Consider the following 16,516-nt stretch of genomic DNA (forward strand, 5'->3'; position numbering starts at 1 on the left):
TTGTAGTTAAAGAGGGAACGTGAGAGAGTATGGGAACACATGGATTTTTCCTTTTTTGGTACCTGTGTCTGGGTGTAAGTAACCCATTGGTCAGCTAAGGCTTATGGCTATTTTGAGGTAGGTCACCTAATGGGCCTGTTTGTATCAGCCAGAGGGTTGGGGGTCACTGCAGGCCCTTCTACCTCATTCAGGTTTCCATAGTTCAAGTTGGTTGCTAAAAGTGTCCTCTAAAGTTTCCTCATATAAATTGAATCATACAAGATTTGTCCTTTCGTGTCTGACTTCTTTCATCCATGTTGTAACATGTGTTAAGAGTTTTGTTCCTTCTTAAGGCTGAATAATATTGCATTGCATGTATATACCATTTACCATGTTAAAAATCCATTCATGCATCAGTGATTATTTGGGTTGTTTTCACCTTTTGGCTATTGTCAATAATGCTGTGAACAGGGTTGCAGTGTATCTGTTCATTCCTGTTCTCTTTGTTCAAAGGCCTTTTCTTGCTGCCTCCATTCCTATTACCTACCTCCCTCAACCTCCTACCCTAGGTAGCACTCAGTACTTGCTTTTGAAGACAAAGTACGTTTGGTTTAGCCAAAATGTAACAACTGTGTAGTAATTTGCAAGTGTAAAGGCAAACAATCTGGCCTTTGGGCGTTGCTCCAGGAGATTGAGGTATGTGTATGTGTGTGTGTGGGGGAGGAATGCAGATTTGAGAAAATGCACTTTCTTCTCAGCTCATTCATTAAATGATCCAATTGTTCTACCCTTGAGATAGAGATCTTTAACTCACGCTACATTCCAGCAATACAGAAATTCTCAGCAACTCAGACTAGCTCTCTATTGCCTTTTTTTTTGGTTCACAACCTGAAAGCAGACTTTTGCTTTTCTGGAAAGCCCTCCTCGTCTCCCCCATTTTGTGCGTAAACTGGGATTCCTTTTGCTTTTTTAGCTATCCTCGTGACCGGTGGGATTCAGGTGTGGGGGGGTTGAAGCTTATATACACTTATACCCTTAAAAAAATAAAGTCACAAAATAAATATGTAGGACAAAAAAAAAAAATCACAAAAATTCCTGGAGACTTGGGAGATCGAGATCCCCCTACTGAGACCACTTCAATTTATCAGAAATTCTTATTATATAAAGATGCTTTCCGATGGCAAGCTGGCTTCCTGCTTGCTCCTGGAACACTCCGGAAGCGAGGGGCCCTAAAGTTTAAGGTTCATTAGCCTCGAGTAAGCCTGTCACTCACTGGCCGGTCTGAACCGACCTAGGTAGCGTGTCATCCATCTGTGTCTCTTGCGTTCAGCTCAGGACAGGTGCTTGGAACGGGTTGGGGATTTCAAGGTTTAAGTCACGTTGGCCCCTCCGTCGGCTCTAAGGACGCGAGCGGCTTAGAGAACGGTGAGGCAAGGCTGAGTGAAAAAACCCACGGCGGCGGGACTGAGGATTCCTGCCCTCAGCCGGAGGGGGCGCTGTCTTGGACTTCGAGAGAGCCCCTACCTAAGGCCCTCCTCAGGGCCACATTCCAAGCGCGGCCTTGTCCTCTACCCGCGGACCTACCCTAGGGACCAGAGGGGAGGGCTCTCTGGACTTTGAAGATTAGCTTGCGCTTCCATTTTGGAAGCGCAACACAAAGTGGGGCGCGAGAGGTCCCATCGCCGGAAGTTTCTTTGATAAAGAAAACCGGCGGAAGTAGGCCAACGGCGCCTCTTCAGTAGTTTGCCTCCAGCCGGCTGGGCTACTTTCTTCTGGAAGGGGAGAGGCCCCACTGCTTTTTGCCGCCGTGGGGAGTCGCTGCAGCAGGTTCTGTGCGCAGGCTCAATTGGCCTCCCAACCATCTTTCAGCCGCGGGGTCCCTTCCGAGGTTTTCTTGCCTGGACGTGACGTACTCTTGTCGTAATTGGGGGCGGAACCTCAGAGGGAAAAGCGTCTGAGCCGGGGTCTCGCGAGAACATTCCTTTCCTTCGCAGCGCTACAGCTTTACTCTCGTCGCGACGAGATCTTTCGAGATCTTCTCCGCCCCCGCTACCGGTGCCCCATCTGCGGCCGCTGAGCCGGAGCCGGCCTGAGCAGCGCTCTCCGCTGCCGCTCCCTTCCCAGGGACTTCCCGCGAGGACTCCCTCACGTCCCCCGCTAGCCCCGGCCCCCCGGTCCACGCGGCCCGCACTCTGCGCGCCAGCCCCGCCGGGGTCCGTGTCCTGTTTCGCCGGCCGGACCTGGGCTCGAGCCCGAACTGTAGCCGGCGCCATGTCGGTGGTGGGCATAGACCTGGGCTTCCAGAGCTGCTACGTCGCTGTGGCCCGCGCCGGCGGCATCGAGACGATCGCTAATGAGTACAGCGACCGCTGCACGCCGTGAGTGTGGGCCAGTCCGGCCGCGTGCACGGGGGGTGGGGGGGTGGGGAGGTAGCGCTTGCGCTGGTCTGCGACCCTCGCGGCTTGGGGAACGCGAACCGGGGAGTCACCTCGGTTGCGAACCGAGGGTCCGGTGGGTAAGGACCCCCCGCTGGGTGTCAGGTCACTAGTGGCCGCGACTCGCCGTGAGGGTCTGCGCCAGCGGCGAGGCCTTTTCCCAGTGGCCTGCCGGTTGAATGAAGGCTCTGAGCTGGTACTCGTATCAGCGGAGGGCATGGGTGGGAGCTGGAGGGAAGGCAGGCCTGGGATGTATAGTGGACCGAGTTCTTTTAGAGGGCAGAGTCCAGGCCCAGGGCGTACTGCCGTTTTTTCAGCCTACCACAGAGTTCGGAGCTTTGCACACAGTAGGCGCTTAATAAAAGTTAGTTGAATTAAATGGGTTCTGGCGTTTGCCGGCGATCTGAAGATGGAGCGGCCAGAATCCCACGTGAGTGGGGGCGGGGCAGCACCCGGAAGAGAGGGAGCCGGAGCACCAGAGGCTCGGGCTCCGCATGGAAGGCACAGCTACCAGAAAAGTACTTAATAAAGTCAATGTCTTGATACGTTTGCGTTCACGTTCGTTTTTCACATCGTTTTAGTATGCTGAACTATGTTGGGTCATTCTCTCCTTTCATTCTCTGCGCGTCTACACCAAACAGCGTTCCACTTTCACAGTTAATACATTCCAACCAGGGTGTTGGCCGCAATTGTTAATGAATGACTCAGGGGCTCACTTTGACTTCTAGAACCTATAGTAAGTTAAGGGACCAGTATAGACAGAGCTCTAAAAAATCATGACTCACTCAGGTCTTTCCTTGGGTAAAGAGTCTTCCTTTTGACTGTAGAGGTACTTTTCAATCCATTATCCTCTTTTGGGGCAAAATCTTTTAAGAAGCTTATTATTTTCTAGGTTCTCTTATTTGACACGTGGCTCTTCAAGGGCTTCTGTTCCAAGGCCCATTTCTTCCCCCTAACTTTGGTCACCCTTCCCGCAGTTGGGTAGCCAAACGAGATTGCTCCCTCCAGTGATCTTTGCTGCCCAGAGACTCAAAACATTTCCCTTCCACTTGTAAAATTTCTGCCCCTTGTTTTAGACCTAGACCAGGCGCTTCCCTGAAAATCCATCTCAGATCCTAAAACGTGGTTTGATGTCCCTTTCTCAATTAGGTTATAGTTTCACTGAGAGAGAATTCACAGAATGTACAGTTAACCCATTTAAATCGTAGAGTTCGATTGTTCTTAGTGTAGTCACAAAGCTGCAACTATGCCCCACAATCAGTTTAAAAACCTTTTCCTCAGTCCAAAAGAAATCCTGTACTCATTAGCTGTCACACCCAGACCCCCTATATTTATAGTTTTTAATAGTGGGTTTTATGTTCTAATTTGTAATTCCAGAGAAGGTATTGTATACTGAGCTTTTTTTAATCATTGAAGTTTGAGTATTTAAGCATTAATTTTCCATTTGATATCGTCTTCCTCTCCAGATTCAAGTTTTCTTCATTTGTAAAGATAGTCTTTCCCAAGAAGTCAAAAAGGGTGGTGCACTGAGTCAGGCATTTAACTTTTGGTCCTTTTCCTGCCTAGATTTGAACATAATTTCCATCCAAAGGGAAGAGAATTCCCAATATTGGAACTAACAGTGTTCCTGTCTTTTCTTTCTGTTAATGTTCCTTTTTTTTTTAGCCAACAGTTTTACCGTGAATTCCATAAAAAAAAGTTTAATCTTTTCAAATTGGAATTAAATTTGCCTCAATGACTAGGTGATGGGTGACCAGATACATTACATAATTGTGATAAGACAGTACTATTTATTTATTTATTTTTAAAGATTTTATTTATTTATTTGAGATAGAGAATGAGAGAGAGCACATGAGAGGGGGGAGGGTCAGAGGAAGAAGCAGACTCCCTGCAGAGCAGGGAGCCGGACGCGGGACTCGATCCAGGGACTCCAGGATCATGACCTGAGCCGAAGGCAGTCGCTTAACCAACCGAGCCACCCAGGCGCCCAAAGACAGTACTATTTAAATACTTTAAGGGATTTTATGTTTTCTCCACGTTTTATATTTTCCAGGAACTTCCAGGGATACCATACATTGAAGTAATTTTTGTTTACTTTTTAAAAATTTTTTTAAATTTTTTTTAAGATTTTATTTTATTTATTTGAGAGAGAGAGAATGAGAGACAGAGAGCATGAGAGGGAGGAGGGTCAGAGGGAGAAGCAGACTCCCTGCCGAGCAGGAAGCCCGATGCGGGACTCAATCCCGGGACTCCAGGATCATGACCTGAGCCGAAGGCAGTCGCTTAACCAACTGAGCCACCCAGGCGCCCACATTGGAGTAATTTTTGAACTATGATTTTGATTAGCTTAAATTTCTTTCTTGGAGTTCCTAAGTAGGAGATGGGAATGGAAAGGTTGATTTTTGTAGTAGTTACGGAATAGTGGATTTTTGTTTCAGGTACACAGAGACTATGATGGGGGTTTGCTTTAGTGTCATAGTGCAGATGAGATTTAGTTTCTGGAGGGTTGGCTGTGATGGAAGTATCTCATTTCAAATTGTGGCTTTAACAGTATTTGGATTCACTTTTTGAGGATCCGGTTGACTCTTGTCCAGAAGAGACTCTTAATTTTCACCAAATACAGGCTTGCTTTATTTTAGCAACTACTGAGTGCCTCCAGTACGCCAGCCATTGTGCAAAGCGCTGGAGGTACTCTGAACAAATAAGCAAGATCCTGCCATCATGGAATGGGTAGTGGAAAAAAGCCAGATGCTAAACAAACATGTAATTACTAACTGGTTAAGGTCCACATGGGATAGTACAGAATACGATGGCTGGGGAACTGATTTAAATTAGATGTACGATGGAGATGAAAGGTGCTCTTAAAGAAGTGTGATTTAAGTTGAGACCTGGAGGATGAGTAGAAATTTACATGGAGGTGGTGGGTGGGTCTAAGGAAGAGCTGGTTAAGGCAGAAGGAACAGCAAGTGAGGAAGAGTGAGGCATTCAGAAGAGCTTGGCACACTTGGCTGCCTGAGAAGATCATAACTACTCTTGAGCCACTTGAAAGAATGGTGTGAGATGGATTGAAGAGGAGTTAGCAGGACTTTGTAAATTATGTTAAGGATTTTTATTTAGGTGCAATGGGAGTTGATCCAGTGTAAATTTTAAAAATATGGTTTATCTTTTTTTGTGGAGAATGTATTTATCTGAGAAGGGGAAGAGAGGAAGCAGGGTGTTACTTAGGTTATGGCAGTATTTAGTCCATGTGGGAGTTGGTGTTGTTCTCTACTAGTGTAGTAGCAGGGGAGGGAAGTGTGGGCGGCTTTGAGATAAACTTTGGAGGTTTAATTTAGGAGCATCCATGTTGACGAATTTGATCATAGGCTTTGGAATAAGACGAGAAACCTATTTTTAGTGGGATTATTACAGTAGAAAGGGTACAGCCTTAAAGCTTTGGAATGAAAATGTTAATGGAGTGCCAAACATTACTGAAGAATTGGGCCATACTTTCCAAAAAGAACAATTTATAGGGTAGAAATGAATTATTTAAATAATTTCTGTGTGTGAATTGTTTATATTACTATTTTCATGGACTTAGGTCCTAATAAAACAGTATATTAGGAATTTGAAGAGATGAAATTGTCTATTAGCTGCCCTTGAGAGAGCGAAAGGTGAAAGTACTTACTTTTTGGTTAACTGGAAGATTAACATCTGATACCTAACTTGTGCAAGAAAAGTATTCCTATGAAATAAATGTGTTTACATGTTGTGTAGAGCTAAGTACAGCAGTAGGATCTTGAGTCTTTTGGATTCAAAGAAAAGGAAAATTGATTTGTTAACTAAAGTTCAAATTGCTTACACCATTTTCCTTCATAAGTCTAATTGTAGAAGTTATGAAAGTAGTTCCTTAGAATCATTTAAGAGCTAAAATACAATCTTGTATACAAAATTTGTGGACTAATCGACAGGAACTTCGTCATTAGGTTCTCAATTGGGTTTCCTAAATTAACACATTTTTTTCTTGACTTAACAAGATATTTGTTTGTTGTAACAATAAAAACACTAAAGTGCTGAGATTTCTTGTCCTCATAATTTGCTGTTTGCTGTGTATGCTTCTGTACCTTTTTCCAGACTTCTACAAATATACATTGTGGGGGGTGGGTATGTTTGAACAAATAGGATCATACTATATTTTGTAAATTTTCTTTAACATATACTTTAGATTTCTTTCAGAGTCAGTAAATAATGAACCTACCTTCTTAAATGTGTAATATTCTTTATTATGGCTGAAACATTTTTTTTTCAAACAGGTTATTTCTAACTTTTGTAATTACAAGTAGTTAATTGAACAGTAGTCTTTTACACTTGGATTTACTTGTTAATATTTTTATTTCTGTTGGATAGAGTTCCAGACTTGAATTCGCTAGGGCAAAGAATATACAGTTGACCCTGTATATCAGTGTGGGGGTTAGGGGCACTGACTTCTGTGTGGTTGAAAACCTGTGTATAAAAACTTTTGACTCTCCAAAAAATTCAACCACTAGTAGCCTACTGTTGACCAGAAGCCTTACTGATAATGTAAGTGGTCGATTGATACATATTCTGTATATGTATTCTGTACTGTATTCTTAAGCTAGAGAAAAAATGTTATTAAAATCATAAGAGGAAATACATTTTTTTTTTTAAAGATTTTATTTATTTATTTGACAGAGAGAGAGGGAACACAAGCAGGGGGAGTGGGAGAGGGAGAAGCAGGCTTCCGGCAGAGCAGGGAGCCCGATGCGGGGCTCCATCCCAGGACCCTGGGATCATGACCTGAGCCGAAGGCAGACGCTTAACTACTGAGCCACCCAGGCGCCCCGAGGAAATACATTTATACTACTGTTTTGTATTGAAAAATCCATGCATAAGTGGACCCACACATCTCGAACCTGTATTGTTCAAGGGTCAACTCTATGTTCTTAAAGTATTGTTGCCAGGATACTTTATACAAATTTAAAGGGTTAATTTATAACAGGAAGATAAGTGATTCACTGGGCATTGTGAAGATTATAATGGGCTAGAACTATATAAAGTGTTTAAGATAAAGCCGGACACAGTAGATATTGCCCAAGTATTTTCTAGTATTGCTGTTACTACCTAAAAAATACAAATTTTTTTTATTAATCCTCCTCATTAATGGACTGTATGTTGGGATAATAAAAATAAAATTATTGAACTTTGCCTGAAGGGTTCATAATTTATAGCTTTTAATATGCAAATCTTGGGGCCCCTGGGTGGCTCAGTCTGTTAAGCGGCTGCCTTCAGTTCAGGTCATGATCCCGGGGTCCTGGGATCAAGTCCCGCGTTGGGTTCCCTGCTCCGCGGGGAGTCTGCTTCTCCCTCCTCCTCTGCCTGCTGCTCTGCCTACTTGTGCGCTCTCTCTCTCTCTGTCAAATAAATAAATAAAATGTTTAAAAAAATATGTAAATCTTATTGATTGGAGAATTTGCTGTGCTTTAGGAACTGTGTATCATTAAGTGTGAGTTGTTCGGTCTGTTTGATGTCAGTTTTTTGGGGTACTTTCTAGTTCAGGGCTAAGGCAGTAAGAGGATAACTCTGACTAATGTAATCTTTTCCATGCCAGTTTTGCTTAAATCTTTTATTTGATAGTCTCAGTATTATTGTGGGTTCTCTGATAAACTCATTTTCTTATATAGGTTAAGAAAGAGAATTAGAGCAGCAGCTGTTCTAAATATCCCGAGAGCATTCTTATAAACATGAAACTGTGCCTTTTAAGGATCTGTGTTCATTGCAGCTGTTCGTAACATCCCATTAGAATGTGCATAAGTATTTGGTCAGTAGTATCTCTTACCCATGAAAGGGAGAACAGTGTTATTCTCTGGCCTAAAAAGATGATGATTTCTACAGCTTAACGATTAGAACAAGGGAGTCTTGAACTTAATTTGAATTAACTTCCTGTAATACCAACCTGTATTTGGGAGTGGAGGACAAGTAATGCCAGTCAATTAGCAAGTGTCTGTTTTTAGCAGCATTGACTTGGAATTGTGTGGCATAGAGAGGAAGTGTAAGATAAAGATTTCTGCTTTCTAGAGGTGTAACCATTCTATTTAGAAATATGAATGATATAAAGTAGTGGTAAACAGAATAAGAACAATCATGAATGGGTTATTAAGTACAGACAAAGTGTCAGTGCAGAGGAGAGGTTACATTTGTGGGGGGTGGAGTGACGAGGAAAGGCAGGGGTGGGACTTGAGCACATAGGATTAAAATACATGGATGAAAAGTTTGGGATGGTCTAAGTGAAGGTATAGAAGTAGGAATGAATCTAATTGGTTTGCCAGGCAGTACAAAAATAGGTATATATGGGATTTGGAGTCCAGTAGTCCTGATTTTGAATCTTGGATGCTTATATTTACCAGTTATGTTTCTGGATGCATTAACTTGACTTGAATCAGATTTTCATTTATAAAATTGGACAGTAATAGTTCTTTTCTCTGAGTATTTGGGAAAATCAAGTGTAGGTTGCTAAGCACACTGCCCAGCATATGGGAGCTGGACCTGCTTGGTTGAAGAGAGGCTTCCTGCCATAGATAACGATTGGATGCATGCTATGTGCAAATTTTGGAAGTTGCTGGTGAGTGGGGAGTAGTAGGTAAGTTTCTTTTTAATATCTTGTTCCATCCTTGTTCCATGTAAAAATCCTAGTGGAATAATTCAGCCTCTCTAGATTTTTCAGATCGTATGTTGAGGAGAGACAAACTGAATTGAGGGTATTTAGCTTATTATTTTTTTTTAGGATTTATTGTATTTATTAGAATTGCATAGGAATATTTACTTAAATGCTAATGGTGGCCATCCATGGTGGGGGTGGTGGTTGTGGAATTACAAATGTTTCTTTCCTTTGTCATACTTCTTGTTTTCTAATTTTTTGCATAGAGCTTATACCAGCTAGAAAGCACTGGACTAGGTTCTAAAACGGGCTCTAATATTTGACTTCATCTTTTGGCCTTTCTTCACATTTAAATGTTAGGTTTCTTTGTGTAAGCTTTTATTTTTAAAAACCCTTCAATTTGTGCTGTTTGACATGTTGACCCTCATTCAGTTCTTTGTGAATGAAAGTAGGACTTTTTATTCCTCATGGGTAGATGATTTTGAAGATGACTGACTAGGTTTTAATGGATAGCTTGAGAAGGTGAAGCAGAACTTTCATAGCAAACTAGTTGGTATATTTTTGTATGGAACTCAAACCAGGGCTTCAGTGGAGCAATAATAATGACTAGTATTTTACTATTTATGATACGCCAGTCTCTGATATAAACCCTTTAAAAGGGGATCAACACAGGGGCACCTGGGTGGCTCAGTTGGTTAAGTGTCCAACTCTTGGTTTCACCTCAGGTCACGATGTCAGGTCTGAGCTATAATTTGAACTTTTCTTTAGCTTTTCAAGATGTACAAAGCAGTTCCTACTGCTGCGTCCGGCTCAGTGCTGGGTGTGGAACCTGCTTAAGATTCTCTCTCCTTCTCCCTCTACCCCTACCCCGCTCTAAAAAAAAAAAAAAAAAAAAAGTTGATCAACACATTTAATTTTTACAGCAGGTATATGAGGTAGGTGCTGTAATTTCCCCCATTTTATTTTTATTTTTTGTTTTCCCCAATCTGCATTCAAATCCCTGGTTTATTCAACACAGTCCTTTTAGTCTGCACCAACAAAGTATAAACATAACAGTGCCTAAAATGCTAGAAGTTTATAAAACTCAAACAATTGATAGTACTGACTATACAATAAAAGCCAAAAAAGCAGTGTTCATGTTGCCAAGGTAACCTGCAAGACCCCCATGAATAACAGCTGCAACAGAGGGGTCCGTGATGACCCTGCAGAGCTAGCTCTCAACTTGCTCGCCAATTTTAGAGAGAAAAGGAGACCTGGGATGTGGTTGTGTGTGCATTAGTACGTGTAAAAATAGAACCATTTTCAGTAACTAACATGGGGTGTTTGATCCTAGAAGTTGCAAGAGGATGGGGGCAGGGGAGCAGGGCCAGGCTAGCAGGAACAGCAGTTGCATTTTCCTGAGACACTGTCAGGAAAAGACCAACAGGCAAGGCCATGATCAGGCCACCAGACTAGTCCTCAGTCATTTGTGGAAATGAAAGTCCTACCCGCAGGCTGGGGCCACACTGCTACCCTGTTTGTCCCTGCTGGCTTTGCTACCAAATTGACTCTCTCAGAAACTGAAAATGTGGGAGCATTAGCCAGAAAGCTGGAGAGCATCTTTATAGGCGCAACCCCAACCCAGTAACACTCCTGCAGCCGGAACTTTGCTCTCAGAGAGTATGTCTCAGTTACTCTCTTCAAAACCTTTCCTGAGTGAGGAATTTGTTTCTCACCAATCTTCCTTTGGCTAGAAAAGTGACCAAAGTGAAGTGGATGCGATAGAAGTTCCAGGGCACAGAGCTTCCGTGGCTCTGTTTATTGGGAGGAATTGGAGCTGCAGTGGCTACTGTGGCCGCAGCAGCCAGGGGGACTGCCCCTCAGGGAACTCAGTCTCATCCGCGGGGGTGACTGGTGCCACGGCGGGGGGTGGGGTGGTGGCAGCATTTTCCCAGGAGGGATAAATTGCCTGGGGGGCGGCGTAGGCCTGGGAGCCAGCACAGGCCTGGGAGCCAGCACAGTGGTGGTAGTGACCTCCTGGCCATCGATTTGTCCTCTGTCCATGTCCTTCAGCACCTTGTTGGCTTCATCTGGATCGTCTGACTCCATGTGTGCTTAGCCTTTAGAAAGATTGGGGGGACATCCTTTTAAAGGCATGTCAATCCTATTAATTTTCCCAGAGGTGGAGAGTATCTATCTCCCTGATGTGGTCCCTGCCCACGTTCCTAGTGAGCCTCCGAATGTACACCTTGGCTGGTTTAGGGGAAGGACTTTTCATCTCTTTTGGGTGGTTTGGATTTGGAGCTTGAACGCCAGCTGTTGTCATGCCAGCACCCAGAGGTACTGGTTGAGCTAGAGGAGCTGCTGGAGTTGGAGCTGTAGGACATGCTGGAACTCCCCCAGCGGCTGCATACAGAAGAGGAGCTTGAGGCACTGCTCAGGCCTGTGCTGGTGCTGGAGGTAGAGCTGGACCAGGACCTGGTGCTGCTGCCATCCCTGCTAGGGCTCTGCTGCTTCCGAGTTTTATCCCTGTCGCCATCCTTCCTGCTCCACTCCTTGGGGGCCCCTTTCTCTTTAGCATGATCGTTGGACTTCTCATCAGAGTGATCTTGTGTTGGTAGGAGAAGGAACCATCTTCCCACCACTGTGGCCTTCTGCTGCTCTCCTCCGCTGCTGAGGCCAGTGCCCTAATTTTCCCCATTTTAGAGTTGAGCAGATAGAATTTCAGAGAGATTAAGCAACAGAGAATTCACATAGCTAGAAAGGCAGAGAAGGGATTTGGACAGACTCATACTGATTCTACAGTCTGAGCTCTTTTTACTGCACATGTATTCAAATCAGTAAAGTTGATGGCCAAGTGGAAATGCTAAGGATTTCTTTCTTCAGCACAATAGGCATACTGTTACAGGATTTTTTTAGAATGTGAGAGTTGCGGGGCACCTGGGTGGCTCAGAAGGTTAAGCGTCTGCCTTCGGCTCAGGTCATGATCTCAGGGTCCTGGGATCGAGCCCCACATCGGGCTTCTGGCTCAGCAAGGAGCCTGCTTCTCCCTCTCCCTCTGCCTCTCTCCCTGCTCATGCTCTCTCTCTCTCTCTCTGTGTCTCAGATGAATAAATAAAATCTTTAAAAAAAAAAGTGAGAGTTGCTTTGTAGTGATAGGATATTGATGTTTTCTTATGACAGGGTAAGGAAGGTGTGGCCCTTCCCCATACTTTGTAGGAGTTGGGCCTTGTCTGCAGCCTTGTCTGCCCGCTATATCGGGTGCTGAAGATGGACATTCCAGTAGTGATGCTCGATTATTTTGTAAGAAGTGGCAACTATAATGTGTGTGTATATGAGCCAACAAAAGAATGAGTATAGTTGACTCTTGAACAATTTTGGGGTTACGGGTGACAATCTCCTGCGTAGTCGAAAATCCACGTATAACTTGACTAACCAAAATTTTAACTACCGTAGCGTACTGTTGACTGGCAGCCTTACTGATAACAGAAACCGTTGATTAACACATTTTGTATGTTACATGTATTATATACTATATTCTTATAATAAAGTAAGCTAGAGAAAAAATGTTATTAAAATAATAAGGAAGAGAAAGTACATTTACAATACCATATCACAAATATCCATGTTATAAGCGGACCCCCAAAGTTCAAATCAGTGTTGTTCAAGGGTCAGTTATAATTTGAACTGAGACAAACTTTATTTAGCTTTTCAAGATGTACAAAGCAATTCTTATTACTTTAAGGCAGATGTAGATTTTAAAACTAAATAAAAATGTTACCAGACTTCAAGGGAGAATATTACCTAGAGCCACTCTGTACAATAGAACATTCGTTGAGATGGAGGCATTCTGTATCCAATTCTAGTAAGTTTTAAGAGATAAAAATGATTTGAGTTTTACTTGAGGGCCATTGGGAAGGCCTCACAAAGTGGGTAATACTGCTGGAGAATGAGTGAGATATAGAAGGACCAGAGCATTTCAGGTGGCAAAGTGGTCTGAGCAAAGCAGGAAGATGGGACGACTAACTTGTGTTGGTTCACTGTGCCTGAGATGCAGGTGAAAAGTATGGTTGGGATTGGGATGGTACAAGGCCTTAGGTTCCACAGTAAAGCATCTGGGCTTTGTCGGTTACTGGTTTTGTTTGAAAGGTAATTACAAGTAAGACCGCTTCAGAGTTACTGGGTAGAAGAGAAAATTAACCTTCCACAGAACATATAATAAGCTTGGGAACATTAGTCTTTTTTATTGTTAGAGCCAGCAGTTGTTTTGATGAGATGAAGGTTTGAAGAAGGGGCTGCAGGGTACAATGGAAGATAAATAACGTTGCCTTGTAATTATGTTGGGATTGAGGTGTTGGTGGGATCTGGTGGCTTTTAGAAAAGATGTGAGTTTACCAATCATTAGGCTTAGGCTAGAAGGCCTTTTTGGAATGGAGAGGGTGAAAGGAGTGGGTAAGATTGTCTTTGGCAGTTTCCTAAAGGGCAGTATGAGCTTTGATAGGAGAGACATTTACTTGGTATTGAGGATATTTAAAAAAAATATTAGTGAGTAGGGGTATATATATATGCAGAAAGGCTAAGCTTGACCACCTGTGTTTCTCAGAGGCTACCTCCAGCACATTTTGGGCCTGTAGAGTTTAGGGGTCAGAGCAAATCTAACGAGATCCCAGGCTGGGCCATATTTATACAGTGCAAAGCTACTTGCAGCTGCTCTGGGAGATTGGCTCACAGGGGTTCTTACCTTTTTGGGTGAAAAGGGTCACTGAGGCACAGAGAGGCCTAGCATTCTGGCAGATTGCACAGGGCTAGTAAGTTTATTTAAATAAAATAATTCTCAGTAGATCATCTAATGTAGTGAGATTTGGGCCAAAGCATTATGGCTCCAGAGCTTACTACTCTAAATTGGAAGAACTAGGGATCTAGGGCAGATAGAAAGGGCCAAAGCTAGAGTGTAAAGTATGGGGAAATGGTCTAGAGTCTTGACTCCACTGCTTCCAGATTCTGAGATGCTGGGTAAATTTACTTACTAAAACCTTTTTGGACTCAGTTTTTTTTCCTATAAAAGAGGGATAAGATGGGGTGCTTTTGAAGATTTAATGAGATAATACACATAGCAATTTGTACAGTCATTGTTATTAAAGTAGGAAGAAGAGAAGGTTTTACTGGATTCAGGAGAAAATAGACTCTGTTTAGGATTTAGTTTTGTCTTTTAGGATATTTTGGGTTCTTTGGGATGAATTTGATCTTTAGCTTGAAAGAAAGCAGCCCCTGGAAAGGGAGGTGATAAATACATGGGAGTAGAGGGAATGTAGGGCAGGGCTCCAGAGGGATTAATTAGAATGAAAAACCTATGGGGAAGCATAGGGGCCATGCTAGTGAAAGTATCAATTCCAATATAACTGACTTTTTAAGCTTAAAAATGGTGTTTTAAAGTAGCTATACCTGTGAGCAGGTTTCAGTTTTGCTTTCTAAAAGAAGCTGCAAGTACATCAAACTGGCAGGCAGTGTATGAATTGGTGATTTGGAAGAATGTTCATAAGTGGGAATGAAGTTCATTGTCGGAAATTTTGAGTCCTTGCGGTGCCTGGCTGGCTCCACTGGGAGGAGCATGCGAGTCTTCTTGATTTTGGGGTTGTGAGTTTGAGCCCTAGGTTGGGTGTAGAGATTACTAAAAAAGATGAAATTAAAAAAAGAAATTGTGAGTCCTTGGAAGCTAGTTCTGGAAAATTTTTTACTAATATATAGTAGGACAAGAGTTCTCATAGTTTATAGACTATTCTCTAGGTCAAGTTATAAGCTGTTTGAAAAAGCAAGAACATTTTATTGATGTTTTGGTAAGAGGGTACGTTACTTTGTATTGGGATTTTGAGCACTAGACTTGAAGAATAAGAGAATAGTGGAGATTGGCTAGATCACTTCTCTGTAGTATTCTAGACAGATGGTTAACACATCAGACTTGTACTTCAACATCTAATTGACAGGACTCCCATTTTTCTAAGAGGCCAGCCATTCTCATGGACAGTTTTACTCAGCGGAGAGAACAGAATCATAGACTTCCTGTGTGCCTTAACAATATGTGGCTTTTTAGCTAAGACTCAGAAAAGTTCCTTGCTGTGGCGATGTAATCCTGTTGGATGTAATGTTGCAGTAAGGTTTGATGCTTAAATGTTTTTTTTTTTTTTCCCCTAGGGCTTGCATTTCTTTTGGTCCTAAGAATCGTTCAATTGGAGCAGCAGCTAAAAGCCAGGTAGAGTTTTGGTTTTTTTCCCTAAAATGACTTCTCTGCTTTGTCCATCTTTCCCTTCAACTATTTCAGTCCCCATTATGTGCCTAATACGGCAGTCCCTGCCTGATCCCTAGTCTTGTGTGCTTGAGTGAGAAGCAAATAGCTTTTTAAAATAGCATGAGCAGGGCCCCCTGGGTGGCTTAGTTGGTTAAGCGTCTGACTCTTGATCTAGCTCAGATCTTGATCTCAGGGTTGTGAGTTCAAACCCCACATTGGGCTCCACGCTGGGTGTGGACCCTACTTAAAAAAAAAGATAAAATAGCATGAACAGTATAATTTATTTAATGCAAACTACTGTTACGTAGTTTGTCCAGATCTTGTTTAAGCAAGGCTTGCTTATTCCTCTATATTTTATATGTTCCTTAAAGTCTGTCTCTTGGGGTTTTCATCTTACGCATACTTAGAGTCACTGTTGTTTGTAGATTTGATCTTGTTAATCTAGGTTCTCAAGAAAGTGTACTCATAGAAGCACACTTGACATTTATGTGTTTACTTTGTAAAACAGGAACCTAACATTATTTGTTGGTTTCTAAGTAACCAGAGCAGCAGGACCCCAAGAGTTCTGTTGCTTTGAGTGTCTGAGGTTGCTGTAAAATTAAGGAGTTGCATATTTGACCTTTTTATGGTTCAGCCTGGAGCACCATATAGAATGAATAACTGTCTGTTTTTCTGGACTAGGCGGGGCCTACAATATAAAAGTCCAGGGGTGCCTGGCTGATGCAGTTGGAAGAGCATGTGACTCTTGATCTTGGGGTTATGAGTTTGAGCCCCATGTTGGGTGTAGAGATTGCTAAAAAAATAAATAAAAAGCCTAAGAAAATGGTGCTTAGCCCATTGATTTTTAATTACATTGGGTGTTTTGTTCTATAATCTTATTTTCAAGAAGTCAAAGATTCATTAGGAAGCAGTAGATAGCAAGTACAGAGCTAGTTTGAAATGTCTTCTAAAATTGCAGTGAGCTCTTTTTAAACTTGCTTTCATTATTGAGAATAGTTATTGTACTAAACCAGCTGCCTAGTTCTAGGATAACATAGTTATTCTGGTACTGAGTTTCTGCTTGGCAACCTTCTGAAGTAGGGCCCGATTTTGGGGGCCTAACATTGTTTTATGAAAGACTTCTGTGTGCTTTATAACACAGCTGATGCAGAGGAGCTCTGCAGTTCTTATAAAAGTAAAAGAAAT

The 16,516-nt window shown here is 42.6% G+C and overlaps 1 protein-coding gene and 1 pseudogene across 1 annotated transcript in view; one reads left to right on the plus strand and one right to left on the minus strand.

Moving 5' to 3' along the window:
• The first annotated feature begins 1,933 nt into the window (after positions 1–1,933).
• Positions 1,934–16,516, plus strand: part of HSPA4 (heat shock protein family A (Hsp70) member 4) — a 48,664-nt gene continuing 34,081 nt past the window's right edge. Inside the window, exons 1-2 of the mRNA XM_035014125.1 lie at positions 1,934–2,357; positions 15,238–15,295. Coding sequence (XP_034870016.1) covers positions 2,251–2,357; positions 15,238–15,295 — 165 coding nt within the window. The 5' untranslated portion in view covers positions 1,934–2,250. The remainder of the gene's footprint in view (positions 2,358–15,237; positions 15,296–16,516) is intronic.
• On the minus strand, positions 10,867–11,682 carry LOC118016513 (annotated as a pseudogene).

This window comes from Mirounga leonina, unplaced genomic scaffold (assembly GCF_011800145.1).
Source record: "Mirounga leonina isolate KUSES-001 unplaced genomic scaffold, KU_Mleo_1.0 Mir_168, whole genome shotgun sequence".
NCBI classification, from domain to species: Eukaryota; Metazoa; Chordata; class Mammalia; order Carnivora; family Phocidae; genus Mirounga; species Mirounga leonina.